General features: G+C 35.5%; 4 protein-coding genes across 4 annotated transcripts in view; 2 read left to right on the forward strand and 2 right to left on the reverse strand.

Annotated features, from left to right (window-relative positions):
• Nucleotides 1-2,301: 2,301 nt before the first annotated feature.
• Nucleotides 2,302-6,302, forward strand: LOC125813725 (luminal-binding protein 5). The gene is made up of 8 exons (XM_049493184.1): nt 2,302-2,471; nt 3,561-3,828; nt 3,908-4,122; nt 4,224-4,466; nt 4,556-5,035; nt 5,125-5,279; nt 5,381-5,463; nt 5,553-6,302. The coding sequence occupies exons 1-8, from the start codon at nt 2,414-2,416 to the stop codon at nt 6,055-6,057; spliced, it is 2,007 nt and encodes a 668-aa protein (XP_049349141.1). The 5' UTR covers nt 2,302-2,413; the 3' UTR covers nt 6,058-6,302.
• Nucleotides 6,303-8,171: 1,869 nt separating this feature from the next.
• LOC125813750 (acyl-CoA-binding domain-containing protein 1) lies at nt 8,172-12,964 on the reverse strand. The gene is made up of 6 exons (XM_049493216.1): nt 12,366-12,964; nt 11,233-11,338; nt 10,985-11,091; nt 9,977-10,068; nt 9,536-9,633; nt 8,172-8,587 (listed from the first exon to the last, which is right to left on the reverse strand). Exons 1-6 carry the CDS (start codon nt 12,830-12,832, stop codon nt 8,411-8,413), a joined length of 1,047 nt encoding a protein of 348 aa, XP_049349173.1. The 5' UTR covers nt 12,833-12,964; the 3' UTR covers nt 8,172-8,410.
• Nucleotides 12,965-13,889: 925 nt separating this feature from the next.
• LOC125813745 (glucan endo-1,3-beta-glucosidase) lies at nt 13,890-15,393 on the reverse strand. The gene is made up of 2 exons (XM_049493211.1): nt 15,045-15,393; nt 13,890-14,959 (listed from the first exon to the last, which is right to left on the reverse strand). Exons 1-2 carry the CDS (start codon nt 15,121-15,123, stop codon nt 13,890-13,892), a joined length of 1,149 nt encoding a protein of 382 aa, XP_049349168.1. The 5' UTR covers nt 15,124-15,393.
• Nucleotides 14,842-15,417, forward strand: part of LOC125813770 (ubiquitin-60S ribosomal protein L40) — a 275,584-nt gene continuing 275,008 nt past the window's right edge. The window contains exon 1 of the mRNA XM_049493240.1: nt 14,842-14,849. The gene's annotated coding sequence lies outside the window, so the exon portion shown is untranslated. The remainder of the gene's footprint in view (nt 14,850-15,417) is intronic.

The following is a 15,417-nucleotide window of genomic DNA, read 5'->3' on the forward strand; positions in this document are numbered from 1 at the left end:
ATACATGCCCAACATAGACAAAATACAAGCTATATCTATAGTCTTCTCAAGGTTGAAATGGAGTTTTTGTAAGCCCTTGATTTCATTTGAATATTGAAGAACGAAATGTCAGATAGGTGATTAATGAGATGAGTTATCTCATTACATGATTTGGATATATACATAGTTGAATTTGGTTCAATGTTTATACCATTGTGTTAGAGTAGAAATCATGGAATTATTATTTTCCGATGTTGGGCTCTATATTAAAATTACTCACGCACAATTCTTACTTGAACTAGCTTTTTGTATACCCAAAAATATGTATAGTTAAACTTATAACATGATTTAAATGATTGATGAATTGAATTGACTGAGAGGATAGTAAAACGAATTAAAGTAAACAATATATAACAATAAATCAGATACAAATAATCAGGAATAACAATAAACAAAATCGTATTAGCCTGATTTTGAAATTGTCCTTGATGAAGGCCATTTCAGAGGAGCTTCGAGCGTGAAGAACACTATAAGACTTGATAGAAAAAAGAAATAAGAATGTTGATCTTTAATTTGCTTCATATATATGTATGTGACAATTGTTAAACTCAAAATTGGATGTCCTTTAATATGAAGATCAAGCTCCTTTTATAGGGGTGAATCCCAAGATTTTGATAATCAAGAAGTATTTCCTTTTAATTTACATTTTGAATGAATAACAAATAACATTTAATTATAAGATAGGAATTTTATTCTATAGAGATAGTTCCCATTATAGTCCGTCAAAGACTTTGGAGAATGCAGCAAAAAACAAACAAATTGTTGGATCGGTCACTTAGGCTTGGAGTTCAAATTTCTCTATGAACCTTCCTTTTCGTGTATACGGACTCATTTCTTGTGATTCCTTAAAAGTAGACTTCCTTATAAAGATTATTTCTGAATTGTCAAAACATGTAAATTATTAATATAATTTTGTGATAGTGTAATTAAATATCTTTTTGCTACCAGCATGGATTATGGTGCACTGGTGGAGTGCGCGATTCGAATTTAATCGAAACTTCAATGTGGACTTCGAACACCGGATGAAAAATAAAAAAAATTTACTTACTAGATTTGTCACTATAAAATTTATGTCTTATCTTAAATAATAATAATAATAATAATAATTATCTTGAAATCCTGAATTCACCTTTCATGTTTAGGTATGCAAAACATCAACACACTGTCAAGCACAAAGGCAACTGCCACCAACAAGGAGCACATGAATCCTACTTGGCGACTCTCCATTTGATAAATCAAAACCTATTACGAGTATGATACTTTGTTGATAAATAGTCAACATGGTAAAGAGCAAGTTTATAACTAGGCTTATCATTGGTAGGATTTCATAGACAAATGACATATGTAGTGTATATTCAATTTCTTGAAAGCTAGCTATCTATAGTTTATTCAACATGTTGCGTTAGTCAGTGGCGACAAATATATACACATTGTTAATAAAGAGTCAACATGGTAAAGAGCTAGTTCATAACTAGACTTTTCATCGTAGGATTTCTTAAACAAATGACTTATATAGTGTATATTCAATTTCTTGAAAGTGAGTTATCTCTAGTTTCTTTAATATGTTGTGTTAGATTTAGTGGCGGAGTCAAAAATTTTACGAAGAGTGTTTAAAAAAAAGAGGGAAGGGGCGGGAGAGGATTATTGCTAGTGAGATCCGAACACATGAGCTCTTAGAGAGCTGTCAAGACATCCAAATTTTTATGTTCTCAACATAAGTATACAATTATAATTTTCAAATATTCCCTTTTTCAAATTTTACAATTTTTATGTTCGATAACACGTTAAGAAATCATGCTAATATGTATTGTTCAATTATTTTATTTTTTTATCGAATATCTCTAGGACAAAAAGAAAAGAAAAAAGAGTTAAAGTATAAGTGAACGTTCTAGCAACCTCCTGAATACGTGGAAGTTCTTAGGTGTAAGCGGTTAATGGTCTACCAAATACACCTCCTCTTATCACCATTCATCACCCATTCAATTAATTAATCCAACGGTTCAGATCTATCCACCTATTAAAACAAAGCTGATTGGCTCCTACCATGTGTTCCTCAATTCTAATTGGTCCACGTCACGAAACGTGACATGCATAAAACAATCAGCTCCGAATACGTGCAAAATGATGTGGCAGCACCTCATTGGCTAAAATATCGACTTCTCTTATATCTGATTGGTCCACGTCATCGTGAGTGACATTGTTCGTCAAAATTCAAAAAAGAAGACCAACCTTTTTTATATAACAGAGAAGGAGGCTCGCAACTATATATAGCAGCCGCAGGGCTTCAATTGTTGATCGGAAAATCGATAACTACCTTTATCTGTCATCGGAGAAGAGAAACGAAGAACACATTGTTCGTTTGGATCTACGAGCTATGGCTACTGCGTTGAAGAGACGCGCATCCTCGATCGTTTTCGCAATCGTCCTTTTAGGTAAGCATTGGTATCCTTTTTCTATAGCTGCTTCGTTTCTGTATACATTGAGATTTGAGCTAGTTAAGTTCTGTGTAGATTAGGAGAATTGAACCGAGTGAACGCAACAAATCAACAATGATTAACTGCAAATTCGATGTGTATTACTTTTGATGTGTTAGTTGTAGTTAGTTGTGATATGGCTATGTATATGTTTTAGCATCAGATCTGCTACTTAGTTTTTTAAAAAGAGTTGCTGTGTATGATAGGTATGCTTTTTTTTTTTTGAGAGATTATGCAATGAGGAGAATTGAGCAGAGAGACCTAACAAAGCAACAATGATAACTGCAAGGTTTATGTGTATTATTTCTCGATGTGTTAGTTGTAGTTAGTTTTGATATGACTTTGTATGTGTATCAGTTCTCAGATCTGCTACTTAGTTTTTCAAAAGAATTGCTGTGCATGATAGGCCTGTTTTGTTTGAGAGATTATGCAATGAGTAGAATTGAATCGAAGTTGATGTGTGTTAGCTGTAGTTTGTTTTGTTATGACTATCAGTTCTCAGATCTGCTACCAGTTTGGTCATTTATGTGTATTTGTTTCAATAAAACCATCCAGATTTTAGAGTTCAGATTTTCGGTTATTTTCCACTTTTGCGGCTATTATGATCATTGACATAGTTTTGTTTGTTAAAACTGTTATTTTGTAAATAGAAAGGGTAACTTGAACAATGTTATTTGTACAAGTGTTGTTCTTCTTTTGCTTCTCTTAATTAATGATGATAAATCCTGAACAATACGTGAAATATTTGACCATCCTGAGTTGTCTAGCCAGCTACAATTTTGTATCAACAAGTGCTTTAATACTAAATATCCGACGTAGAGAAAGAAAGAATAGATGATGTAGCAACTGCGTGAAGAATAACATTTATTGAACTAGTTAAACGAGTAATAACTGTACATCCAAATTACTCCCAACAATGTCTAGGAAGATTTTTGATCTCTGCAAATTCTTTTCCTTTCCCATGAAATTTTGTCACTTCAACAAGTAATAAGTTTAGATCGATAGTCATATACAATGCACTAATTGGGTTGTTGGGTTTGTCAACAGGGAGCTTGTTTGCATTCTCTATAGCTAAAGAAGAAGCTACCAAGTTAGGAACCGTTATTGGCATAGATCTTGGAACAACTTATTCTTGTGTTGGAGTTTACAAGAATGGACATGTTGAGATCATAGCAAATGACCAAGGTAATCGTATCACCCCTTCATGGGTAGCCTTCACTGATGGTGAGAGACTGATCGGTGAAGCAGCTAAAAATCAAGCAGCTGTTAATCCAGAGAGGACTGTCTTTGACGTCAAAAGACTTATCGGGAGAAAGTAAGGCATTGTTCTTTATTTTGTAGTGTGAAAGTCTATCTGATATAATCATGATAATGACGGCTTATCTCTGTGACAGGTTTGAAGACAAAGAAGTACAAAGGGACATGAAACTTGTTCCCTATAAGATTGTTAACAAGGATGGGAAACCATATATCCAAGTTAAAATCAAAGATGGGGAGACCAAGGTCTTCAGTCCTGAGGAGGTCAGTGCTATGATTCTGATCAAGATGAAAGAAACAGCAGAAGCTTTTCTTGGAAAGACAATCAAGGATGCAGTTGTCACTGTTCCAGGTATCATCAAACACCCCCGTTTCAGATGGATAATATCTGGTTCCAAACTTTTGTGTCATACAATTGCTGAGCATATATGTCCATCTCTTTTGAAAATGCAGCATACTTCAATGATGCCCAGAGGCAGGCCACTAAGGATGCCGGTGTCATTGCTGGTTTGAACGTGGCAAGAATCATTAATGAACCAACTGCAGCTGCCATTGCCTATGGATTAGATAAGAAAGGTGGTGAAAAGAACATCCTTGTCTTTGACCTTGGTGGTGGTACATTTGATGTTAGTATCCTTACTATTGACAATGGTGTTTTTGAGGTTCTTGCCACAAATGGAGACACTCATCTAGGAGGTAATAATGAAGTTCAAAGTATTAAAAAGAACTAATAACTTTCATCTTACCATCAGTTTTGTTCACAAGTTGTCTGTTGTTTCTCACAGGAGAGGATTTTGACCAGAGGATTATGGAGTATTTCATTAAATTGATAAAGAAGAAGCATGGTAAGGACATTAGCAAGGATAACAAGGCTTTGGGAAAGCTCAGGAGAGAAGCTGAGCGTGCCAAGAGAGCCCTGAGCAGTCAGCATCAAGTCAGGGTAGAGATTGAGTCTCTCTTCGATGGTGTGGATTTCTCTGAACCACTTACCCGGGCTCGTTTTGAGGAGCTGAACAATGATTTGTTCCGTAAGACAATGACTCCTGTCAAGAAGGCTATGGAGGATGCTGGTCTAGCAAAGAACCAGATTGATGAGATTGTCTTGGTTGGTGGAAGTACCAGGATTCCAAAAGTTCAACAGCTTTTGAAAGATTACTTTGATGGCAAGGAGCCTAGCAAAGGTGTCAACCCCGATGAAGCAGTTGCTTTTGGTGCAGCTGTACAAGGAGGTATCTTGAGTGGAGAAGGAGGTGACGAAACCAAAGGTAATGCATCTTCCAGACTTATTTTAGTCATTTGATACTGGAGAATATTCCAAGGCAAAAACTAACATTTTCTTCTGAATTTTGACCAGATATTCTTCTCTTGGATGTGGCTCCACTGACTCTTGGTATTGAAACTGTTGGAGGAGTGATGACAAAGTTGATCCCAAGAAACACTGTCATTCCTACTAAGAAGTCTCAAGTCTTCACCACTTACCAGGACCAGCAGACAACCGTCACAATTTCGGTATATACTTGAACACTATTTTCCTAATTTGCTGAATGTGTTGTGCAGAACTCCAGAAGAAACTTTTTATGGCTCTTCTGACTTGAAATTCTCATCTCCAGGTCTTTGAAGGTGAGCGCAGTATGGTAAAGGACTGTAGACTACTCGGGAAGTTTGACTTGACAGGAATACCTCCAGCACCAAGGTACTTATCCTCTACTAGTTATGATAGAGAGAGTACTTGAGGAGTTGCATTTGCCTGCTTGACTAATAATTTTTGTTGTTTTTCAACAGAGGAACACCTCAAATCGAAGTAACTTTTGAGGTTGATGCCAATGGTATCCTAAACGTGAAAGCTGAGGATAAAGCCTCTGGAAAGTCAGAAAAGATTACCATCACGAATGACAAGGGTCGTTTGAGTCAAGAAGAAATTGAACGTATGGTGCAGGAGGCTGAGGAGTTTGCCGAGGAGGACAAGAAGGTGAAAGAAAGAGTTGACGCCCGAAATAGCCTGGAGACATACGTATACAACATGAGGAACCAAATCAATGACAAGGACAAACTTGCAGACAAGTTAGAGTCTGATGAGAAGGAGAAGATTGAAACCGCCACAAAAGAAGCACTTGAATGGTTAGACGACAACCAGAGTGCTGAGAAGGAGGATAATGAAGAGAAGCTGAAAGAAGTTGAGGCAGTGTGCAACCCAATTATCACGGCTGTGTATCAGAGGTCTGGTGGAGCACCAGGAGGTGCCACTGAGGATTCCAACGAGGACGATGATTCACATGATGAGCTGTAATTGAATTTGTAGGTTAATAGTTTTTTATTGTTACCAAATAGATATAAATACTCTTTTCTTTTTTTTTGGTTATGATTTTATTTCTCTTTATGTAATTTCACCGTATGAAGGGTGGAACGTAGAACAAGTTGGGAAGAAATCGTGAGTGAAGGACGTAATGTTGCGCTCTAATCTCTTTCCTCTTGTTCATTTTTTCGTACACCTGTATAGGGACGTGACTTTATTCAGAATTTAATTTTCTTATATCCATCGTGTCAAGTATTCAGTTTGACTATAATGGTCTACTTTGTTTTACAGTTAAAGTTCTGAAAAAGGCAATCAGTCAAGTAGTTAATAAATCCGAGGTTTAGTCAGAGCTCATTCGTTACTTGCCAAAAAATTTGATACTCTCTTGTTCTAATTTTTATGATCATTAGGGTATTTTCAACCTTATTCTCTATTTTATGTTTTTTATTTTTTCAGACAACCAATTTCAACTTAATTATCTATTTTATTCTCTAAAAATAAATTTTTTTCTCTTTTTAATATTATATTATTATTTCTATTTTATTCTTATTTTCTTATTTCATAACATAAATTATTTCTTCTTTTTGCAAATAATCACTCTATAGTCTTTACGTAATATCAAATTTTATTTTTTTCAGATTCTTCATTTAATATAAAATTATATTTTATTCTAAATTTCTAAATAACATAAATTGCAATAAATATTATATATAATACATATTAACGAACAATTCAAATAAAAGTGAATTTATTGATGAAATATAATTGCATCATAAATATTATATTATCGTAAATTACATAAATACTCAACTTTTTAAGATTATTACGTTACTCTCATGAATGTTCTATTAATGTATTACGGAGGTCAAAATGAGCATTTTTTGTCCTTATTTTTTATGTGTAGCTAAAAATTATTTAAATTAACAATTTCGTCTTGTATCCAATTATGTCGTGTACTAATTTGCTTCCCCTATTCCATTTTGAACTATTGCATCAAATGTTTTCATGCTCTTTAAAAAATGTAGTTTAATAATTTATCACTATAACATAAAAGTAGATTGTTTGAATTATCATGTAAATTTTGTGCATACTTCATAATGAAAAATAGTTATAATCTAAATTACATATTTAAATGACAAAAAAAATTTAAAAATTAAATTAGAAAAATTGTTAATTCAGGATGAAAGTAGTATACTTATCAATAATATGTTTTAGATGTTATATTACTTAGAAAATAATTACAAATATTAGAGACATAATTAATAATCTTATATAATATAAATAATATTATAATAACTTTAAATTACATATTTAAAGTGACCATTTCTTTTAAAACATAAAATAGAAAAATTATTAATTTGGACGGAAGTAGTAACTTGTTGATAATATATTTTTAAATGTTATGTTACATTAGAAAATAATTACAAATGATAAAGACTCAATTATTAATATAATAAAAATAATATTGCAATAATCAAAAAGTAAAATAGAGAGGTGAATAGTAGTTCTCCAAATTTGGAGAACTACTATTCACCTCTATAATTGAAGAATAGAGAGTAAAATAGAGAGTAGTTGAAGATGGCCTTAGTCTATTAAAACACTTTTCTCTTTCTAAAATAAAATTAAGTTCTTAATTTACGCCTAGCTCTTATGTCAAAAACAAAACACCTTGCTCAACATTGGTAACGGAATACTTAAGGGATTAAGACCCAAAGGTTCACAGTGACTAACATTTTAAAATGTCTCCTTTCATCATATTTTTAATACAAGAAAAACTTGCAATTTTACTACTTGTCGTGTAACTTTTAAATATCTATTTTTCTTTATTCAAAATATCAAATTAATATTAATCTAACTAAAAAGTAACTACCTTCAGAAGCCAATGCTTCAAGAATCAAGTAGTTATGTCAGAACAAAGGATGATGGATGGCTATTGACGGGAATGTGTAGACATTTTCTCAACCGCAGTTTGCATTACAGATTAATCATCTGCACGTGATGGCCGGAGGTTGTGATCATGACATGTTTCACATGTAAACAAAATTAAAACAGAAACAGATAATATTTTAACTTCCAATTTCCAATTAGAAAAAATGTTACCCCTGACATTAAGAAGGGTAAGCAACCAAATGTAGTAAACCTCAAAACCAAAACAATTAATCTTATTGCTCCATTTATAAGTGACAGCATAGAAGCTACAAAAGATAGCATGCTTTACTTTACTAAAATTTAGAAGAGAAAATCCCTTCCTCGAAAGATGATAAATAGGTGGCTACATAAGCATGTACAGCAGTAACATGTTCGATCAGTAGAAAAGGAGGAAAAAAAGGACAAAATATGATATACGTTAGTTGTGGACAGTGGCCTGCTGCAACCAAGGCCAGTGCAACTCGCAGACATCACGAGGGCAGTCACCTTCATTATCCTTGATCTCTACGTCAGCACCATGCGTTACGAGAAACTCAGCAATATCTGCCCTTTCACAAACAGCAGCATAATGCAGTGCCGTCTGGCCCTCAAGGTCCTTCAATGATCAAAATAACAAGAACTTGTAATTCAGAGTATCACAAAACCAGTAAACTTGAAGCATCCACATACAGTGGAAACAAAATTGAAGAATTAAGAGCTTCAATGTTTATAACCAAGTTCTACAAAAGCTAACCTTTTCAACTATGAATTTGCAGACTCATAAAGCTCTAGTATAATATTTCCCAAGGTACAGAACCTTTGGATGAAAACCACTTCAATTTAGCTCTCTATGATAGTTCCACTAGCCAAGAATTACATCAGTACACCCGTTTTAATTATGTTTCGAGTGATATTAGAGTTTCAGGTAGAACATGACCGTCTCTTATACTGCACTTGCGTTTGGAGTGGCATTAGTATTTTCATGTAAAATTAGCGATTCTTATGTGCCACTTGCATTTTGTGTCCATTACGTTTCCTTAAAAACATAGGCCACACTTGAGAGTTTAGTTGATGTTAGGGTTTTCATTAAACCATCTGTCTCACATGTACTTGAGTATGTTTTGGCACACTATTGGCCATATCATCTTGCTTTATGATTACATGGTCAGATAATGTAATTTTAAAACTCACTAGGTTTAGTAAAGCTTTCAGCACAGTAGTCTTCTTTGCTCTCTCTCTCTCTCTCTCTCTCTCTGCAATCTTGCATCTATGTTGCTCTTTGACTCTCTTTAAATTCCAATATAATGACAAATTCTCAAAAACACTATATTTAAGAGAGTTGGGGGAAGAAAGAAAAAGAGGAGAGGGTGAAAATACAAGAAAATTACAGCTACATCAAGTAAGGTTATGACTCTTTAGGATTTCAAATGAAACAAATCATGTAAAAAAATACAAGCCCCACAAAGCATATATATAACAAATCACAGAACCTAAACAAGATTAGGGGTTCGGCGTAATGATGCAAAATTATATGCACCTTGGCTGTATTGAAAACTATATGTACCTTGGCATTTACATCTGCATTCCTGCTTAAAAGCAATTTAGTGATGTTGAGATGACCACGATCGACAGCCCAGTGTAAGGGGGCACGGCCCTCACTGTCTGGAATCATTTCAAGAAACAATTTTTAATCAGGAAGAACCTCAAACAAACGGAAAGACAGAAAAATCTGCATTACAAGTTCCTGGTAGACATCATTCAAACTCCGGGATTTTGAGTCACCTCACCCACCCTAAACGTTCTCTCAGTTCTCCACACTATTAATTTTTTCTTCTTGGTAATAATGCAAGAGAATCATCTTGTTTCAAAGAAGACTGACCCATCCTCAGAATCGGTTATCAATTAAAAACCATAATCAATGCACTTAATAGTGAATCAAAATTATCAACATTAAAACACCATACGTAGACTTCAAAAGAACTTATGTATCACATTGTGAACCAACCTTTCACATCCACAGGAACGCCACTCTCAATGCACTTAAGCAAGTTCTCGTCGTCCCCTTCTCGTGCAAAGGCATGTATCTCATCCAATTTTCTGCAAAGAAAATAATGAGCATGTGATTTATAAGATTTCTTCTTCCCTAAGTATTTTTTTTTTGATAAAGGTAACATTCCCTAAGTATTATAAATATTACAAAATACACACATATAGATAAAAGACAAATAAACAAAGAAGGTTTGCCTCTTAGTGCAGGAAAAAAAAATTAAGATTGGAAGACAAATAAACTCTATAAACAAACAAGAATATCAGAATGAAACTCCAAAGAATGTTTCTGCCTTTTGATGCCAAGAAAAACTAGTCATAGACTACATTGCAGTTTGTTGCGAATATAGTCCTGGAATAGAAGAAAGGGTGACAACAAATAAAAGAACTACACCATACCCAGTACCCGAAGGCCAAAAGAACGATGCCTTAGTTAAAGTTAAAACTGTCGAGCCAACTGGTGAAAGGTCTTCAGGGTTAGAACTCATAATAAAGTTTGATTCAAGCAAAGCTGGAAATTTCCTTCGACAGTTGTAATTTTAGGTAGAAAATTCAACTATAACTGGAGAGGGGTAGGACATGAAAAAGAAACAAAACCATGACATACTAATATACAACCATTTAATTCTAATTTTGTTCTCTTCTCCTTTACCAGTTTGGTAGTACTCCATATGCTTACTAGAAGAAGATGAGTAGCTTAGTCTTCGTTAGGAGCAAATTTGCATCCAAGGTATCTAAATAGTAGTAAAATAGGGTCCTACATAAGTTGAGTTATATAAAACATATTACATCCTTCCCTTAAAAGAAAGTGCAACACTTATTTGAAATAGCAAATAAGGATATTTTTCAGGACAGAGGGAGTGCATGATTTCCCGAGAGGGACACGTTTAAATATGTTATACAAGCCACAATTTAAAACAAAATCAGATTGCAAGAGTTAGAGTTCAAACAAGTTAAAGAACCTTACAACTCATTTTCGGAATCCTCCTCACTAATGAAGGTACTGAAAACTGGTCCCATTGGCCTTCTAGTATCTGCATTATGTGCACCACTACTTTCTTCACCCTTCTTTTTCTATTTGAGCATGTCAAGGAGGCCAAACAGAAATAAGAAGACATCAGGAAGAAGAAAAGGAAGTAGAATTTTTTTTTAAAAATAGAACAGGAACACAAAGACATGAATGCTTGCTATTAATAACAAAGATGCATGTCTTACATTTGCAGACCCATCAAGCCAGGAAGGAAATAACTCAGTCACGATATCAAGATACTTCTCCATGGCATCTTCAGGAGGCATGGCACCCAATTTCTGCCATGCTTGCCTAATACATGATGAAAGCAAATCTTAGCATCAGTCATTTAGAGAGACCAACCAAATATATTGCTGATTGCATAGAAACATTTGATCTATAAAAAAAACATGGAAAACAGGTTGAGAGGATTTTGCTTCTATGACCTTACTCTTTTCACCGTTAAAAGATTTGAGAAAAGCTACCAGCCTAGTATATGTTATATTTCAAACAGGATTACAAGGAGAGGGGAGACCCACACACCCAAAATGGTTAAGAGGATATTAAATACTCATTTGAAGTGATGAGCTATATGAAAAGTTACTGTCAGTATGTTTTAGAAAAAAAACTCTTTCTCATTCCAGATCGCGTCATTGAGATCTGAGAAAATGCCTTTCTCATGCCTTGGAGGATTTCTTTTTCTAGAAGATAACTACAGCGGAATCATGCCATGAAGATGCCACAAGCAACTTTATTTGAAACAACCTAGAAATGATAACAACTTGTTTTTCCAAGCAAGGTTACAGAAAAGTCTTTGGGAACTTCCACTTACCTCATTCCTTACATCCTATTATTTAACATAACTTGCAGTAAACTTTTGTAAATAAATTTCATAAGCATCGCTATCATTCCACATTCCACTAAGGAAACAATAGTTGCTTATCCTAATAAGTCTTAGCACAATATGATTCACTATATGTCAAAGTTACTTAGGCCACTGCAAAGTGTATCCTTTTGCACCAGTAATTAAGCATCAGCATCTAGTCTTATTACTCCTATCAAGGTATAATTCTATTTAACAAAAAACTCAAAACTACTTAATTCACTAATTACATATATCATAAAAGTTCACCATTTGAGTTACTTTTCCTCCCTTATGCTAACAAGGACATGTAACATGATATCTTATACAGATCCAATAGTGCTTGCTCTCTGTTTCTAAAGCAGAGTATCAGATTCATCAACAAAATATGTCAAACTATCTAGTCACAAAGCAAGCAAATGAAAATCTAAACTAAGACAGCAAAAACAATAAGAGGATTATTGTGGAGAGCATTACCATTTGGCACGAGCAGTCATTTTGAGAGCCGATGGCTGTGGAGCAGTGCAAGGTCCCTCAGTCGCAATCTTATAAAGCCCATAGAGCTGCAGTTGCACCTCATTTGATACCTTATGCGACCGATCAGCTGCTGTAGCCGCCACAAACGCTGTCGCAGCACTAAACGCCTCATCCAACTCAGTACTTTCTACACCTTCCCAATCATCATCGCTATCTTCATCACCACTCACCGAACTCCCTTTCAAACCGCCGTCGTTCCTCTGAATCAACGGTTCGGTATCTTCTGAAACCCCAGTAATATCAGCTTCCTCCGGCGATCTTTTCTCTTCAGCCTCGGAGGAATCCGCGCGCGTAATCCGGAGATTTTCATCACGGAAAGCGAAGATAATAGAGAAAAGCTTGGCGAGAAGGAAAGAGAAAATGAGACCGAAGATTATCGACTGTAGATACTGCTGCCAATCGGCCATGATTATTGAAGTGGAAACCCTAGATCGTCGGAAAATATATATGAGCAAAAACTGAAAGAAGAAAAAGGACGGCAGCGATAGTTGAGCTTGACAGTAGCGAAAAAGAGAAAATGAAAATGTTGGCAGTTGTTATCGGGATCGTTATATTATATGTACACTACATATATGACATGTATTTATTGTACGTACTAAATTGCGATACACGTAAATTTGATTTATCAAATGATAATTTGATGGAATATAAAATTTATAATATATTTACTCTGTGTAAAAATTGAAATTTGTGGTTTTAAATTAAAATGTGTGTATTATAACAAATGTTTATAAATTTTGTGGTCACATGAGTTGTTAAAACAAAGATAGTAATAATTAAAGAATAAAGCTCCGATCCTAGAAAATTACATACGTACGTACTCATAGATAGTGACTTGGTAATTGAAATTTACTATAGAGAGAAGAATATTCAAAAGTATTTTATTAGTTATATATGTATGATTCGTAATTAGGTAAATTTTAATTGTACAAGGTACAAGTATATAATCTAGTGTATAATGATGTGTTGGTGTATGTACTGTTGGTCATTTCAATTGCTCTGTCGTAACAGTTCTGGGCGTGCTGTTGTCGAGTCCGCCATGGACTTTTCGCTTTGAGTTAAGCCTATAATCCATTTCTTTAAGGGTTCGAGCTAGCTTGATAGTAAGCATTCATGGCATACATAGTATGAGCTCGAACAATGTTGGGAAGAAAGCATGGACTTCCATATTGGATTTGTCTGCATCGAAACCTAAGTTGCATGGACTCTTCAGATTCGATGGCTCATACGTGTCGGATTCTCCAAAAATATACTACTTTTGGAGAATCCAACACGCACCACTGATTCTTTTGAAGAGAAACCCAATCCACATGCATAGATGTTCCTGTGTAATGCTTCCTTGTCTGATTTCGAAAGACACCATGATTTCCCCTTAGCAGGCGCTGGTGTTGCTTGGTTCACAGTTGCAGCCTTTGGTGCCAGCATGACGGAAAATTTGCTTCAGCCTGCAAGCCGGAGGCAATTTCAAAAACACATCAAGCACACTAACAGAAGCAGTAACAAATTGGTTCTGCTATTAGTGTGACTGTGATCAGTATTGGCAGCAGCATTAGCTACCCTTGGATGTACGATTCCTATGTCATAGACTGGCGTCATATCAGGTTTGAACAGCCCAAAATTTCTTTCACATGTTGGCCCTGGCTTTAAGTCCTCGTTGAAGAGCGCAAAAATATAGGTTTCAAATGACCTGTTGGGCATTAGAGGTGTCCCAATTCCAGACATCACGTGTTGTATGAGCTTTTTGTTGTATTCGGCTGCAATTCCAGTGTCTACTCCTGCTTGCCCTGGATCTCCTCTTGATGGCCATCCAGTTTCAGCTATGACAATCTCAATGTCTTCGAAATCCAGGAGCTTCAGGGCTGAAAAAACTGCATCTAATTGTGCATCCAACATGTTTGTGTAGGTGAGTTGTGTGGTCTCGTCGAAGACCCCTGGATTAGGCCTAAAGAGTGCATAATCAAGTGTGTTATCAGAAGAATCAAAAAATGGATATGGGTTTATCATGAATGGTGAATTAGTAGCTCTAAGGAACTCAAGCAATGGCTTGAGAACATGGATGTCATATCCTGGTCTAAATTTCCCAGTAGAAGGTGGGCTTGAATTTGAGAGTATACCTAGGAAATGTGGAGTAGAAATTCGGATGTGACGGTCCAAGGACTTTTCAACTAGGGCAGCCTGGAGGGTTTCCATAGCAGGGACTAGGCTCACAATTAGTAACTTGTTGGCAGTTGAAATTACTTCATTGCCAACAAGTATTCTCACTATGTTGGTGGCAGGGACGTAAGGCAGGACGTTAATTTCCACCCATTGTTGGGCAAAACTCAACATGGTAAGCTGCGGAATTAGATCATTGGGCACATTTACAGTCACTGAAATGCCAGTGCGAGCAAATGCTTTCAAGATTTCTGGGTTAGCGTCAAAGAGCCTCACACGACGAATAAAGGTGGAGTCACGGAGGAAGCTTGCAACTTGGACTGGCGGAGGGAGGTCGTCAGCAACTGTACCATAATTGACACCAATTGTTCCTTCAACTCCTATTACCAAAAAAGAAGTTCGAATTATATCCACTGACAATGTATATAAAACACGCGTTGTGAATATCAAGCATCACTTGCTTACCTTGAAGGAAAATTGGTGCAAGAAGAACAAGCAATGCACCGAGCAGATGAGCCAGGGGTGTGTTGAAAACCTTATCCATTGCTCGGCTTGGTCGTCACAGGTTGCTGCAACTTTTTTTTATGTCTGCATGTCAGCAGCTTGGGTGAAGAAAGGCACCTGTTTGGGATGCTTTCCTTCAAAAATGGGCTTTCCAGCTGAAGTTCTGGAGTGTCAAATTAGGCAAGGAATATTCATGGGCCACCTCCTATTGGATGAGAATCTTTTCTTTTATGCTTTCGTCAATGTGGGATTGAGATATACCTATTGCTAAACAGTAAGGAATATACTTTTGAAGTTTGGAAAAAGGGCTTTATATGGAGTATTGAAGTTTGGA

This window comes from Solanum verrucosum, unplaced genomic scaffold, assembly GCF_900185275.1.
Source record: "Solanum verrucosum unplaced genomic scaffold, falcon-dt-bn FXZP01000205.1, whole genome shotgun sequence".
NCBI classification, from domain to species: Eukaryota; Viridiplantae; Streptophyta; class Magnoliopsida; order Solanales; family Solanaceae; genus Solanum; species Solanum verrucosum.